General features: G+C 34.4%; 2 protein-coding genes across 2 annotated transcripts; one reads left to right on the top strand and one right to left on the bottom strand.

The window, feature by feature from the left end:
- Positions 1-647: 647 nt before the first annotated feature.
- On the bottom strand, positions 648-5,124 carry LOC141586049 (uncharacterized). The gene is made up of 2 exons (XM_074407155.1): positions 4,776-5,124; positions 648-2,642 (listed from the first exon to the last, which is right to left on the bottom strand). The coding sequence occupies exon 2, from the start codon at positions 2,571-2,573 to the stop codon at positions 885-887; it is 1,689 nt and encodes a 562-aa protein (XP_074263256.1). The 5' UTR covers positions 2,574-2,642; positions 4,776-5,124; the 3' UTR covers positions 648-884.
- Positions 5,125-9,740: 4,616 nt separating this feature from the next.
- On the top strand, positions 9,741-11,005 carry LOC141586048 (putative glutathione S-transferase). Its single transcript, XM_074407154.1, has 2 exons — positions 9,741-10,119; positions 10,321-11,005. The coding sequence occupies exons 1-2, from the start codon at positions 9,811-9,813 to the stop codon at positions 10,663-10,665; spliced, it is 654 nt and encodes a 217-aa protein (XP_074263255.1). The 5' UTR covers positions 9,741-9,810; the 3' UTR covers positions 10,666-11,005.
- The last annotated feature ends 6,589 nt before the right edge of the window (positions 11,006-17,594 follow it).

Here is a 17,594-nt window from a genome sequence, read left to right as displayed (position 1 = left end):
TTACTATTAGAGTATTAGGTCATTCATCGAATTGAGCAAGTATCAAGCTATATCCATCCTTGGTCGACTTTGTTTCGACCAGATCCGAACCGTAAAATTGCAATGGTTATTAGCGTGTCACTTCTTATAAGATTGTGGATTTTGCTTATGTCAAATTTCAAATCGTTCGAATGGATTTGCCGGTTTTCTAGTTCTAAATTCAAGCATCGGTAGCCTTGATACGATCTCGACCGTTGATTTCTTCTTGGGATTCGGGCATTATACGATTTTGATGACTTGCATAATTGTCCTAAATAAACAAGTTAGAACAAGCTGTCCTATCCAATTAATCAATCATTTGTAATGTAGTTGATGACTAAACTATGTGCTTGGAGTTATGTATTGAATTGGAAACATTGCTTACAAAAGTATCACATGTTTTCAACCTTAAGCACATTTTGTAGACCCTCACATTGTCTCCATAATATTTTGATCTCAGAGTTAAAGCATTTTATATGCATCATAATTGTGATCAAGGTCGGAACCAGGAATCGAAAGTACCAAGCAAGATGCTTCATTTAAGCCAGATTAGCTACACTTTTCCTGATCTAGTTCAGGTTTGCAAAGATAAACAGAAACTAACTTATTGAAAGACCGTCTCTCCAAAGTTTTAGTGAAAAATTATTTCCAAGACGGAAAATGACACTAAATGATACAAATATAGTACATGATTACAACACAAACACTATTATTAATTAAGGGATTAACACTCAGTTTGAGCTTTAACTACTTTAAATTACACTTTTTTTTTCTTGCAGATGATGTTTCATATAGGCTATGAAACATGGATCATCAGAATAAACATAAACTTTGTTAAAAGAAGCAATTTTTGCTCGGGTCTCGACTCATTTTCGGCTAAACAAACTCTTTAACCTCCCTCGCTCTAATCGCTCGAGCAACTTCTTGGCACCGGTAACATCCATCTCGGTCAACTTTTTTAAGTACCCGATTGCCCCGTATGACACCATTGGTTTCTTGCATTTCTTGCTCGATGAGAGAGCGAGCAAGCATGATACCGCGTATTTCTTGGCGGTGTTATGCGGGTTTGGGTCGAGTAATTGGACCAAGTTAGGCACACTCTTGTCATCCTTCTTCACTTCTCTACAATTATGTGAAAGTGTCATTAGGGTTGAAAGTGCTTGTGCTGCAATCTCTCTAGCACTATTAGTCTTTGCTTCGAGCATTTTGATTAGCAAAGGAATACAACCCGCGTCAGCCACCATTTTCTTAACCTCGTCTGAGTTACATATTCGACAAATTGCAGAAGCGCCTGCTTGCTGCGCTCCAACAGATCCTGATCGCAGCACATGGACTAACCTTGGGAGAAATCCGTGTGCTTCCAACGACTCTATTGGAACGGACCCCACCAAGTTCCTCAATGCCCCCATCGCGGGCTCTTGAGGCAACGGCCCATCTAAGTACCCGAGCAGGCTCGGGATTCCACCCTCGGAAATGACCGACCTTCGAAGAGCCTCGTTGCTCGAAGTTAGATTCTGCAAGCATTCTGCTGCATATTCCTTGGACCCTAACAAGATTCCACAATCAAGAAGATTGATCATAAGCCTAACAATCCCTTCTTCGGCTAATGCTTGTCGAACCTCAGGAACACCTGATATATTTTTCAATGTACTAGCTCCTGCAGCCTGAGAAACAGAATCGCCGCCTTGGCAAATTTCAATCAAGGGTCTAATACCGCCATGCCCAACAATGGCTCGTGCCACTTCACTCGACATTGATAGCCTTTGAAGCGAAATCGTTGCTTTCTCTTTCCCAATTGGACTACCAGACTCCACTAATCTTATAAGCGGTGGAAGAACGCCTTCCGAAACTAGCCAATTTTCACAGGAGCCTGATTCCGCTAATGAACAGATGACGGTCACAGTCTTTTCTCGGATTCTAGGGGAAGTTGCTGTTAATAGCTGAACTAAAGCAGCAATATTGCTTCTTCCTAGAACGTTCAACACGTTCTTCTCGTCTTCCTTCATGATCTCGACCAGGGTATCGAGAGCCTTATGCTTTGATTCTAAATGCCCGATTTGAAGTCGGGCAAGCAACTCCCTTATATTACTGTGGGATGAGTTATCTGATTGATCAGTTGACGATGAGCTTGAAGAAACCGAAGGCATCGTCACCTCTCCTAAAACACCGGTCTTGATCAACAACCCACAATCCCGGAGATTCAAGTCCAATTTCCCTGACAACGAATCAAGATTGCTTTGCATCCTGAGTTTCCCTTCATATTTCTCATGAATACACAACTCGGCCATCTCAATCACCTCGTTCAACGTCTTTGAAACCGCCTGTAACTGCTCCTTACAAAGAGTATTCTTTGAAAAACACGGATGAGTCGACAAATCCGATAAACGTGATGGGATTTGCTCCAATTTTGATATGATCATCTTCCATCTCCCCGGAAATCCCTTGACTTGTTTCGCTTTACTAAGTGCTCCAGGAACTAGCTCCTGAGCATTTACTAACCATTCCTCAGCCGTCCGATCATCTATCATATTCCCATGCTCTTTCTCTTCCACCATGGTTCCTTACCTATAACTTTCCACACCGGAATCCAACAACAACGACAAAAACGTCTTCGTCCCAATATACTGCAATCAAATGATAACAAAATTACAGCCAAGTTATCAATGCTATATGAAAACCTCCAAAATTTCCTGAATTATTATATAATGTGATTGGAGTGGTTAGAAATACACGAGGTCGGTTCGGAACACATGAAGTAGTTTCTAGAATATAATGTAAAGAGTATAAATCACAGAAAACTTGTTTTAACATAAAACAAAAGCCATCCAACAGAAAAATCATCAATGTACCAATAATGCAGCCCCACCAAATGTGTTATGGTAGGAGTGAATACTTGTAGAGTTGTAGTTCATCCAAATGCACATGAAAGTAAAAGCCTTTCTCCAACTTAACTTTACAGCTTTAATAAGAAACTAAGAAAGCGAGATAGCATCGAGTAACAATTCAACGGTTTTTCTAACGTGTGCCACTGCGCATCAAGACACAAATTATACAGGATTTTCTCATGAGATATTAAAGTCGGAACTTACTTTTACTATATTTAATGAAGTAATATCTTCTGGCGTGCCTCATGGGTACACGTTAGAAAAACTGATTGTTCACTAGTGAACAAATCGCGAATCTTAATGACACCCTTTTGTTATTATCCCAAAAAAAGTTTTGCCTTTTTGTAATCAAATATTAATAACAAAGTTTGATTACATAGGTTGATATATCACCATCACTTTGATTGATATTGATGGATTCACCTTTTAGGCTAATCAAAGGCAGTTTACAATGTTACATTAACATAAACTATCAACCCAACAAAAAGACTAAAATACCCATGACACTAATCTCCTCCAAGATACCAAAAGTGCTCGATTTTTTTTTGGTGTAAAGAGAGTCACAAGGGCGATTACAGAGTAATTAACTCCCTCCTATTCCGAATAACTGTCACATTTGTCATATTTGGACATGTTTTTTGACTTTCCTACCCTTGGCTCTTTTCTTTATTTACCACTCCAATCACCCTAAACCATCATATTCAATACTTTTTATTATTTAACTCATATATTCTTACCCCTATACAATACGGAGTACTTTTCATTATTTTAACTTCATTCCTTAATTTTCGTGCCATTGTCCAAATGGGACAGTTATTCGGAATAGGAGGGAGTATATAGTATCACCTCTTATGACTTTACAGTGACTAAGCTAGTTGACATCGGCACAAAAGCGCTCGATCAAAAGGGTATTTTGGTAACATGATTACAAAAATCAAACTTTAATATTCAGTTAAATTTGAGAAAAGTCAAGTTGTATAATTTAGATCTAATTCTACGGCTAATATTAATGAAAAAGACATTTCCAGCTATCTTTTCCTAAATTACATCCATGAATTGCAATTTTGCAAACTTTTGTGGGGTTTGGCATGGCTTGTCTTGAAAGGTAAGGTATAACTATAAGTCCCCATCTACTATTTTCTGGAGTAGACTTGAATTTTCAGACCTACTTCACTTAATAACTTCAGTAACACAATTATACTTCTTCGTCTCAATCATTTATTCACCTTTTATATTCTTAATAACGGTTATTTTAATCAAATGTAAACAAGTGATCGGGAATTTGGGACCAAGGGAGTCGGTTGCATTTTCTTGGGACCAATTTTAAACATAACGTAAAGAATCAGTTGAGTCAACGGGAGTCGGTCACCCCCTAAACATTGGAAAAATTGGAATTTTAGTTAAAGAAATTGATTTTTGTTCTGATTTAATCTTATCCACCGTCTCAATCATTTGTTTACCTTTTACATTAGAGGTTATTTAATCAAAGATAAACAAATGATTGAGATTATTAGTCCACCCCTGAACCTTTTCCTTTGAATTCAAATCCAGACTCCGCCACTAACGGGATCATACCTCAAGTTTCATCAACAAGTATGTAACTAGACAATAAAATACACAATTTGAACTTAAGAGTTAATTTAATCGAAGATAAACAAATGACTGGGACAAGGTTACATTATTAGTCAACCCTTGAAACTTTTTCGCCCTCTAAATTCAAATCCTGACTCGGCCACTAACGGGATTATACCTCAAGTTTCATCAACAAGTATGTAACTAGACAATAAAATACACAATTTGAACTTAATTAGAAAGAAAATTCAAATTTTGAGTAAAGCAAGAGAATCTAAAACAAAACACACAAGAACTAACCTTTAAACTTGATCCTTGTTTCTTAAATCAATGCAAAAGCAACCCAAAATAGCTTGATCATCAAAAACCCAGAAATTTAATAAAGTTTTGAGCTTGAATTTGGAGTTTTTTGAGAGATAGGCAAAAGGGTAATCTGGTAATTTTGAAAGTAAACGGTCAAGAATGTTTAAAATTTAAAGAGAGATGAAATGCAAGGATGTTTTGAGTGGTACGAGTATTTGAGTATGCAGGAGAAAGTGAAGGAGTAGACTTGTCTAGTGTCTATAGTAGTGTAATGTAGTGCCTGGATTTTTTGAATGTGGTACGAGTATTTGTAATAGTAAGTCAGATGTGGACAAGAACGTAGGGTGCAAAATCTACAGTCTATCAAGGGCACAATAATTTATGAGATTTGGATTTTGAAGACAAAAAAAAATTGATGTTTTTATTGTTTGAAATCATACATTAGTTGAATTTATAGGAATCGAATGACATGGCGACTTTTATTAAAAGTGGTTGAACTGAATTGAGTTAAATATAACTGAATTAAGTTGGGATAAACTCAATGAAGTAACTGAATTATAGAGTCGTTCAGGTAAAGTGAATTGAATCGAGTTAAAAGAAACTTAATTGAACTTAAGTGAGTTTAATTGAACTTTTTTTTTTTTGGTGTAGACTAGGGATGTCAATTTCACCCGCATCCATCAAAACCCGATCCACCCGATCCTAAAAGATGGATGAAAACCCGACTTAAATGGATGATGGATGGATGACGGATGAAACGGATGATGGATGACGGATGGGTTGGATGAATAAATTCCACCCGCCATCCACCCGACATTCATCCATCACCCGATTTTATTACTTTTTATTTAATTTTTTTTACATATAACACATTATTAAGACATAAAATATTTAATTTTTCATATTTGTCTACTCTCAATATAGATATTTTGTAAATCTACCCACTAGAAAGTTAAACTAACTAATTATCTAACTTTATTTTTGTAGAAAAAAAAAATCATCATTTTTTTTAACTTGAAATATATAAAAACAAAACACCCGTTAATCACCCGATCCACCCGTTTCATCCATGGATGATGGATGGATGGATGACGGATGATATGTTTCACGGATGACGGACGGGTTGGATGAGATTTTAAAAGGACGGATGGATGACGAATGAGGCTTCACCCGACCCGAACCCGATCCATTGACATCCCTAGTGTAGACCATTCGGTTTAGCCCGGATTTGAGTCGGGTAGGAGCAGTGGGGCGATAAAGTTATCCCTCATGAGTGTTAAGACTGTTACACACTGTTGCATTTCGAAAGCTCGAATACAAGACATCTGGCTAAGGTAGAACAACCCTTTGCCAGTTTAATTGAACTTAAAGTGAGCTAAAATTAAGCAAAAGGAGTTGGGTCTTGGCCCTCTTCTTTCGGACTTATTTCAGTTCATTTCATCTTCATTAAGTTGAGTTCAGTTCAGTTTTTCTCATCACAAATTAACTCTTACTTCAGTTTAAATTAATTCAGTTCAGCTCTTTTCAACTGAAAACCGAAAAGAATAGGACCCTAAGTTCAATTAAATTGATTTCAATTTAACTAAGATGATGGGTAAAAATGAGAAATGTATAGGTTCCGATTAGAATTGAACTTATAAATCTAACCAGAGCTAAACCAAACCAATATACTCCTTCCTATTCTAGATAAACCTCCCTATTCATGGGGGCACTAGAATTAAGGAGAGAGATTAAAATAAAGTAAAGTATTATAGTGGGATTTGGTAATTGGAGAGAAGGAAGGTATTGTGGATATTATTGTGGGTGGGGTGATTAAAATAAGTATTGTTGTGGGGTAAGTTGATTAAAATAAGTATTGTTGTGGGGTGATGTGGGGTATTGTTGTGGGGTGAGGTGATTAAAATAAGTATAAAATTTTACTAAATAAGGAAATAGAGAAAGTATTGTGAATAGATGAAAAAGGAAAGAGATAAGTTTATGTAGAATAGGAGGGAGTACTTCCTCCATTCAACTCCATTCTACCATATTAGTTTTTGCACACTATTCACAAATAAGTCTGCAATTGTAATTTTCTCTCGATATATAAGTGAAAATATATTCAAGTGGGATCTTATTTGATTCGTCTGTACGAGTACATTAAAAATATCTAAATTTTATAATTTTTGCAAATATGTAGCTAACGATATTTATCGCGTAAAACACGCGTTGGCAAACATGAAAAAGCAAAGTGGTTGAGTTGAATGGAAGAAGTATATGAATTGAATTAAGGTAAAAAAAAAAAAAACACATTGACTTACAACTCCTCTGTCCCGGTGATATGTTTACACTTCCTTTAATTTGTGAGAGGGAAGTAAACATATCACTGAGACGGAGGGAATACTTATATTATGATTTATGAGCCATATTTAATAATTAGCCATTATGTTATTATTTAGGAAAATATAACTAATCATAATATTTTTATCGATTAATTATAAATAACGTGATACATCGAGTGGTCAATTAACCTCAAGTACTCATGCTGAATTGCTGATACTCCGGTTTGCGGAAGAATTCAAATAACACAAATAATGAGTTGTTTATAATGGGCAATAAAAGCTGTCATGTGACAGTGTAATTATTGATGAGTTGAGGGACTCAAAATGTTTGACAAAAAGTCATCGGACGGGCAATCTTGTTCATGGAATCAAAATTATTCGACCGTTGGGATTTGTGGGTAATGCAAAATTTGAAATTAAATTTTCATTAACAAGTATTTTAAGGTGGATAAAGAGAACAAAAGGAGTGGCAAAAAGGGTGCAGGTGTTAAGTTGGGACAACAAATGAGTGCCACTCATGGTATAACATCCTTAAGCACGTGTGGTTACTGTGATAGTGTTGCTAAATTGTGTACAAAGTAGTCATGCACAACTCCACCACTTTAGTTGTGTAGTGGTTGTGTCTAATTTTAAGCAGTTGATCTTGATTGAGACGGGTTATTTTGATCTGAAGTAATAAGACGGGATTGTATAATTGTTTTAAGGTTAATTGTGACCACTATTGAAAAATAAGTTGCTATAAATGTAACACTGACCATATAATTGTGGTTATGTTTAATCATAAATTAGTCACATATGTCCGTCTGAAAGTTCAGACAAAAACTCAGACGAAAAGTGGCCGTTTAAAACAAGAGTTTGCGAATTTTAAGTTCAAGTTCAAAATTACCTTTTTTTTTGCCTTAATTTCGACTCATGTCAGTTCAATTTACTTCGATTCAATTAACTTTATTTAGGCCAACTTAATTGAGACTAACTCTACTTAAAATAACTATTACTTCAAATTCATTCAGTTTAGTTCAGTTCAACTAAATTTAGTTCAGCTCCTTTTAGTCGAAAAGAACACAGCCGTACACTAATCATGAACATTCTAATTAACATACTTAGATCAACTAATAAGTAATAAGGGGTAAATCTCTACAAACTACAAATAAAATATTGTAAAACCATGTATCAAATACCTTATCCAAAAAAAATAGTGGTTAATGAAAAATATTTTAGTAGAGGGATGTTTGGTTACCCCAAATTATGTGATTTTCTTTTTTCCCATGAATTCCCAACTCCTCCATAATGGAGGAGTTTAATTACCTAGCCCTCCCTAGGTTATTGGAAACTCCTGTGTCAATTTAATTCCAGGATGTCAACCAAACGAGTTTTGGGCAATTCACATGAATTGGCCAATTCACGTGTTTTGTAAAATCATGGGATATTAATTCCCGTATGGCAATCAAACGAGACCTTATTAGGTAAAATATGATTTGATTTTACAATCACACTTGTATAAAACAGTTTTAGGAGTACAAAATTATTGTTTTAACACAAACGAGAGATAAATACTCCCTCCATACCATACAAATGGTAACGTGGTAAAAAATGGGGTTTTTAAGAAAAGAGGGTAAAAGAAGGGGTAAAGAGGGAAGAAAATAGGTGGGGTATATAATTGTGGTTTTAATTGTGAGTTGGTATGTGGGGTATGTAGTGACATTTTATGTAAATACTAAATGGGTATAAGGATAATTTGGTAATGTTGTGGGCCAAATAAGGAATGTTATCATTGGTATAGTATGACTGTATTAGATAAGTGTTACCAGTGATCTGATACGAATGGAGTACAAGTTTGAAAGGACAACAATTACTCTTATAAAGTGTACGGAGTAATTACATGAGTAACAATGTAACATGACAAGTGACAACCGACAAATCGATCTTGCCCGAATTGACTTCATCTGAATTATCGGAGCAATATCCAATAACCAAATACAGTATATATGTGTCCGATCCTATTATCTTAGCCCGACCCAAATGACAACTAGTTATATTCAATCAAAATGACCTATTGGCCAAACGATTTGTCTTCGTTGCTTTCAGTGGCAGACGTAGGATTTTAAGTCATTGAGGGTAAAAGAGTAATATTATAAAAGAATCTTGAAAAAATTCGAAATTTTTAACTAAAAATGTCAAAATTTTCAAACTCCAGCGACGGTGAGCGCCCCACTAGCCCCCCTTACTCCTCAACTTGTTGCTTCGACGTTTTAATATTCGTAATTATTACTCCGTATTTTATATCACTATCACACAAACATAAATACTTTATTTCTACCCATTAAACATTGCATAAGTTTTTGTTCTCTCACCGACATTCCTTCTCTCCGTCCATTTAGGGAAGAAATTAACAACGAAAACTACGTAATAACAACTTCCCATTAAAATCTTATAAAACTTTTAAAATGTGCATTATTTATCTAATTATTTAAAATTTAACAATATTTTTATAAATAAAATCCAATTTTTTAAAAGCTAAGATTACGATCGATAATTGTCTTTATCTAAGGTATCTACCTAACATTAGTTAGACATGCACGATCAAAAAATGGTCCAAACTTTGGACGTAATATTAAACCATAGCATGTTCTAATCTATAAACATATATAACCACAAACTCACCCAAAAAAGTAGAAAATCAATCTAAAAAAAAATTAACAATCAAATCGAATAAAATGGGAGAAGTGAAAGTGTATAGAATGTGGAGTTGTCCATGTAGTTGGAGGGTAGAATTAGCTTTGAAAATCAAGGGGATCGATTATGAAATTATTGATGAAGATTTAAAGAATAAAAGTGATCAATTGATTAAATACAACCCCGTCCATAAGAAGATCCCGGTCCTTGTCCATGATGGTAAACCTGTGGTCGAGTCGTTGGTGATCCTTGAATATATCGATGAGATTTGGAAGGGAAACGCGCTTTTGCCTAGTGATTCTTATGAACGTGCCCAGGCTCGTCTTTGGGCTAACTTTATTGATGAGAAGGTGATTTTATTCCGAGAATTTGACTAATTGATTTATTACATCGTTAAAAGTCCCTTTTTTATATTATTTTATATCATTATTTGTGGTTAATATGATTTGTAATCTGGCATGTGTTATTAGTTTAGTATCGAGAAATAATTTGATTTTAACATTAGGGCTATCTACAAGCTCATAAACGGATGAATTTTCATTTTCATTTAGATCTTTCCAGCAACACGAAAGGTGGGATTCAGTCGAGGGGACGATGTGGAAAAAGCGAAAGAAGAACTCGATGAGGTGCTCGAGATCTTTGAGAAGGGGATCGAGGGAAAAAAGTTATTTGAAGGGAATAAAATTGGATATCTAGACATAGTCGCATTGTTAGTATGTTTCTGGATTCCGGTTATGCAAGAAGCTCTTGAAAGAGAAGTGCTTACTAGGGAGAAATTTCCAAGGATTTATGCTTGGAGTGATGGGCTTTTGGGCCAGCCCATTATAAAAGAAAATCTGCCCAAAAGGGAGGATTTTCTGGCCTTTTATCGGGTTCACTTTGGGCGGTCCTCTTAAGACGGGTTTGTGTAGTCTTACATATAAAATGGTCTTACATAATAATTTGTTTGTTCCGAAGCATTGTTTAGGCTACCATAACGTCCATAAGATAAGTCGAGAAAAATAAGACTACTTCCCTGTGTGTATGTATTTTCATTTAGTACTCCAAGACTACTTCCTGCGTGTCGAATTTTGGAGTCTCGTTTTTAGTTTAAGATATGTTTTTAGGCGTTTAGAAAACATATCGTTATTCTACGCATTCAATGTATCCCGCTACCAGGACCAAACTATCAAATTTGCCTCTATGAGAGGTGCTAGTCTATCAAAAACCGCTTCTCATCCAAAAGCTTGTTGTTGCTTGTTGTTTGCTTTCAATAATAGTATTGCTTACTTTTATTGTTTTCGTGTGCCGGACTTGATAATCGTGACTAGGATTCCCGACACACACCCCGAGTCCCGAGAAACGTGCTAGTGGGCGATCCCTCATTAGTACGAGACCCTTGTTGCTTGCATTCTTGCCCTAGAGTTGGGCAAGGGTGCTCACCACGATCCGGCAAAAGTACCGGATCGTGACACAATAGCATCTAAACAACCGTCCCAAAATCAATTTCTAGGCAACAATCAAATTCAGCCTCTATGGCTATATCAAGGGGTGTTCATTGGTCCGGGACCGGACCGGACCGAAGACCAAATAAGGGTTAAGAGGTGGACCGAGGACAGGACCATATTAATATTGGTCCGGTCCGGTCTGGACCACAAAAACACGTGGACCGGACCGGACCGGACCAAATGGACCAAATATTATTGTCATTGACATGTTTTACCACATAAAACTAGAACTCGAGAAGTTCGTAATAATCAAAATAAACAACATTATTTTCTTACGAGATTTAACTACATAATTACACATCTTATAATACGTGTAAACAAAGTAGGAAATAAAATCAATAATATTACAAATTTAAAAATTCTTTTATTACATAACTTCGGTCCATGGTCCGGTCCGCAGTCCATTCGAGTTGGTCCAGGACCGTACCGAAGACCAAAGTAGAGTAAATAGGTGGACCGTGGACCGGACCAAACAAAATTCGGTCCGGTCTGGTCCGAACCAAATGGTCCGGTCCGGTCTGGTCTTTGGTCTGGACCACTGAGTGAACAGCCCTAGCTATATCCATTCACCATAACCCTTGAAAACCTATCAAAATTGCCTTGAAACATGGGCACTAAAGTAACTCTACTAATCTCAACAATTCAATACACATGCAGTCAAATTGTAGCCATGCTATGCTGCTACGCGTTTTTTCTTTTCAACCTTTAGCAATGATCTAAAATAATATTTACTCCCTCTCACCCCAATCATTTGTTACATTTGATTAAAATACCTCCCACCAAAAAAAATAAACAGGAGAACCAAATGACGGAGACCAAAGAAGTATTTTTTTCCTTTTGTTTGTCACTTTCTAACCAAAATGTATATTATGATTACCGTCTTTGTGTACTAAGTGACAAAGTTACAGAGAAGGTCATGAGCATTGCTCACTCAAATTGTTTTTTATTTCATCACGATCGCTACAGCCTCATATATTCTCCTCACCATAAAACCCATACTACAAGCCAACATTAATTCAAATTCGATTATGCAGAAGAAAAAAAAAGGCACAAAATAAATGAGAATTAGCCAATGTCATTAGCAATCTTACTTCTTCCTACTAATAAAATTCCACAATCGGGTAAAGATGGTTTCTTCGTTTTTCTTCTCCAATTTCCCGATCCTTTCTTCGATTGTGGGATGAAATGCACCTACCAAATCTGGTCTCCTGCTCAACACTTTTGACCCACTTTCCATGATTCTCTCCACATGAATATCACTTGGGTTAGACAAACCCCTCCTCAATTCCTTCAAGTCACCTTCGGTTGTTTTCTTCATTGCACCAACCGTAGCATCAATACAGTCAATTCTCGCTGCAAAAGATTGATGATGTTTGTTCGAAGCCGCAGAGGACTGGGTACCCGTCACTGCCACGGAAGTTCCCCATACAACAATCAAGAACTCCACAGTCTTCAAAACAACCTTTAATAGTGTAACCATCTTTGTTACAAACAATAACAATACGGTAACCATCAACATTAAGACAGAGCCCACGATCCACGGACCAGGATCATCAACAGAGATGAAAAATAAACATCACACACATAAAAACAACAAACTTTAAGAGCATCCACAATAGAGAGCATGATTTCATCCTCTTATTTTTTCTCTTTCTTTCTATCTTTTTGACACCACACTCTCTCTTTCATCCACCTCATTTTCCACTATCAACCTCTTATTCATTCCTCTACATATATTTTACTCCCACGAAAATAAGGCTATCCGTTCAATAGACCTTGAATTATAGTTCGCAAATAAAAATATAAAAATATCTATTTTAAAAAGCCTTTTTTTGGTTGAATAAATTTATATTTTAATATAAAAATGACCGAGATGGAGGGAGTATAATAAACAAGAGGGGAAAAATGAAGACAACAGCAACAATAATAACAATAATCGTGGCAAAACATTAATAAACATAATAATATTTAATGCAAAATACTAATAATTCGTGGTAAAAGTTTAATAAATTGTGCACAAATATTATTCTACAATTAGTTGTATAATAGCATTGTACAACCACCTCAAAGTTGTTGAGCTCTTACACAAAGCTGTTGAGCAATTTTACAAGTTATTGAGTTTAATAATTATTATGTTAAGCTCAATAACTTTGTACTAAACATCATGATTTAATTCATCAAAATATAACATACTCTGACATTAATTCCATCAAAAATTGATGTACATACATGCCTACTAATGTTCATGCATACAATTCAACAATATAATTTGATTCATTATTGAGTAATCAATACCAAGCATCATGATTCAATTATGTTAACCAACAGAAACATAAACATTGGCCAAAATGGATAATACAGTGACTATAGTCTACCAATGATTAAACTTGACATGAAACAATCATAAACCGAACTGTCCATATAACACTCGAATAATTTGGTAATGATTAATATAATAATTAGTAAATGGATGCTTAGTTTGATGGTCTAAGTTACGATTATTATAGATAACAAATGAGAGAATTTTAAATTAGATGAAACTGACTTATAATAATAGAGACGTAAGTTATTAGTTCGGATCGGAAAAAAAAGCAACTCGTATTGTAATGTCCGAAACCGTCTAAGTAACACTTTTAGAGAGAAAAAAAAAACAAAATAAAAAAATATGAATCGACACGTTTCTTTGGCTTAGAGTATACTGACATTTGAAGAAACATAACACTCACCATCTCAAACCCTAAATCAGAGGGAGAAAAGAGAAAAGAAGTAGAAAACAACCCTAATTCATCGCTTCTTGTCAATTTTCCTCTCAATCTTCTCTAAGTTTGTAAGTTTATCATAATTTATTACTTATTTATGTTAATTGTAGTTAGTTAGAGTAGTATTTGTCACAAAAAGCATGAAAATTGTATTGATTTTGATTATTGTTGTAATTCTTATAAACTTTGCAATCGAATGGCTTTCGAGACGATTTTGTTAATGATGTTAAGTAATCTATAACAAATATGAATTAGTCTTATATTGCTGTTTTTTAATTGTTGATTTTTTATTAGTGATTGATTAGGACGAAATTTGGTTTATTGTATGAAGTAAGAACATGTTTGATTGAATTTTTAGTGTCGATGTAATTGCTGTAACTTTGATGAATTTTTAATTAATAATCGGTGAAGAATTGAGGGATGACTATTAGAGATGAAATTTTAGATATTGAAGTGTAGAACATGTATAGAAAAAATTGGGAACGTTTCAATGTACAGTTTGGTCTGGGGAGCTGTTTTAGTAGAGCTGAACATAAATTGATTTGTGCTGAAAGTAGTTTGCATTAGTTTTTGATTTATCTATTTATGCTTTGCTATTTAGTAGGAAAATTTATGAAAAGTTGATGGTGGGTAAGCTTGATATGACTATAATATAAACATGATACCTTAAAGCCAAATCTTTTGATTAATTTATTTCTTAAAGATTGTATGCAAACATTCTTGAAAATGGAGGTTCGATTCATAAATAGTTTAGAAGTCACGAGTTTGTTATATAGGTTGGAATTTTTAGCTTATGTGTATTGATATGTAATGTATATGAGTGGTGTGTAGAGCCTGAGTTTGTAGCCGAGGAGTTCTAGAGGTCACTTTTGTGGAGTTCCCACTTCCGATCAGTTAAGGAAAATGCTTGTCATTTTATAAAACTATAGCATAATGCTTATAGGATTATTTTTCATGTGTATGTATTGATAATATATTTGACAAAGAAGGTTGTTTAAATGGTTTGAAGAGGTAATTCTTTTACTAATGGAGTCTTTTAAAGTGGTTGGTGAAGCGGGTCTTTTACTAATAGAGTTATCTTTTGATAATTTAAAGTGTTTGGTAAAAATGTTTGTGAAAATGGTTTTGAATAATTATTGTTTATTTATATTTTTGGAGAACTTTGGATTTTATGGATATGTGAAATGGTTTAAGTTTGGAAATCGAATTTTATTCTTTTGATGGATTTCATGAGGTAGAGGGGTAGGATGTTTCCATGGACAAGAACTCCTATACAGGTGTCCACTGGGGGTTAGTTGATCGAGACCCCACCTTCCGATCCTCCTCTTTGAGGTAAGCTCTTTGAGGGGCGTGCATGCTCGGGACTTTTGGCCAGGTAATTACATAGTTGAAGAGGTTATCCTTGGTTCGAAACTTGGTTGACTAAACCTTCTATTTTTCCTCTACCCGGATGATAAAGGATTGCTTGAACAATTTTTTTTAAAAAGTGATTTAGAAAAGGTAAAGTGGTTTGGTTTAAATTTGAAGCGTGGGTAAAATTTTAAGTTATTGGTATTGAACATTTTAGTTACACTAGTTGGTTGCACAAGATATTTGAACCTTTGACGTTACATGTGTAAGATAACGTATTTTTGAAGGAGAGATTGCAGCATTAAAAAGTCACATACTCTATTATTATTATTCGTGCGCAGTCCTCCATGACATTTTGAACGCTGACGGTTCATACGCATGCTGCGTATTTCTTTTGTATGTTGATTGACACTAAACATAAACTATTGTTGTTGTAGTCTATTAATGGTTGAATCGTTTTTAAACCAAATTACTTGGGTATCTTGATTGTTAACGTTCCATGCCCCAAATCCCCCCTACTACTAAGAGAATAAAAATTCTCTTAGTTTTCCCGCCTAAAGAAACTTCTTAATTGGGCCTATTTTTCTGGATTCTATTAACACAACAAGATTTAATGGATTGTAAATTGTGGACCTTATACGTAGCCCACTTTTTCTATCTCATCTATCAAAGTAAAAGTTATTAATAGCCCATAATTTTGGACTCTACATGTCATATTATAAGCTACATGAGTGAACTTGATTTCGTATAAATTTAAATTTATATTATATTTATATGTTACCTCTTTTGTAAGAAATCATTAGTTATTTATTATGTAAATTTTTGTCTTAGTAATATGGACTATTTTTCGAAGGATGTAAAGACACTTATGTATTTTCTATTAGAAATAAAAAAAGTGAAAACATTATTTTAATAATTCGTAAATTGTCTTTTTCGACGCAAGGAATAGTTTTTACTGCTTTTCGTTTTAAGGTCAATACGTGTTTTAATAAAATTATACAACTAACTTAATAATTGTACTATTAATGTCATAAATTAGTTGCATGTAACGGTATAAAATTATTATGTTATTTTTAATAGTAAAAAAATAACTTAAGTTAAAATGTTTTCTTATGGTAGTAAACTCTTTTTTCAACCTCTTATTAATATTATATTTAGTAGATTATAACATTAAATTAAAAGTATACTTTATTTATGCAAATAATTTAATTGATAATATCTCTTTATAAAATAAATCTAAAAAGTACCGTGCTATAGCACGGAAACTACACTAGTTAACATTGAATTCTTAATTCCGTTGTAGACTTATATGTACAATTGTACATGGTGATTATATTGTTAGCTTTTCATGTAGTTGAGAACGTATAATAGAATTGAATGAAATCAATCACTTTGTTTTTCATATATTCATCAATCCTCACTCACTTTCTCTCCCTCTACATCTGCCACCCCCTCATTACAATATTTCCTCATTCCTTCTCTATCTTTTTAATATCTTTGCTTGCATCTTTTTCGGTGATTTTTGTGGTTTTAGGCAAGTTAAGGCCTGCAAAAACATGGTTCTTTGCATCTCTTTTCAAATGACGAGAAAAGGGTAGAAACACAAGAAGCAAGACGATAAAAATCTCTTCAAAGATAAAGGTTAAAAAAGAAATATGCATAGAGAAAAATATTATTTGCAATTACAATGAGTAAAAGTGGTGTCGCTCTACTTCGTATGGTTTCTCAACGGCATATTATAAAACAGTCTCATAGAACAATTTGTGAACTGAGTAACTGACCCGTTGGCTAACCGATTTAACTTCGTTGTTTCAACGTCTTAATTGTTACTGTATTTCAAATCGCCATCTCACAAACAAAAATTCTTTATTCCTACACGTTAAATATTTCATATCACCGGCCTTCCTTCAGTCTATTTATTTAGGAATAAATTAAAACCGAAAACTACATAACACCAACTTCCATTTAAAATCTTACAAAACTCTTAACATGTGCATTATTTTTCAAATTATTTAAAATTTCATTATTATTTTATAAATAAAATCCATTTTTTAACGACTAAGATCGTCGATTACAATTGTCTTTATCTAAGGTATATCTACCTAACAATAGTTAGACATGCACGATCAAAAAATGGTCCAAGCTTTGGACGTAATATTAAACCATAACGTGTTCTAATCTATAAACATATATAACGTTATAACCACAAACTCACCCAAGAAAGTAGAA

Source organism: Silene latifolia, chromosome 6, assembly GCF_048544455.1.
Source record: "Silene latifolia isolate original U9 population chromosome 6, ASM4854445v1, whole genome shotgun sequence".
In the NCBI taxonomy this organism is placed as follows: Eukaryota; Viridiplantae; Streptophyta; class Magnoliopsida; order Caryophyllales; family Caryophyllaceae; genus Silene; species Silene latifolia.
This window is presented reverse-complemented; position numbering and strand designations above follow the sequence as displayed.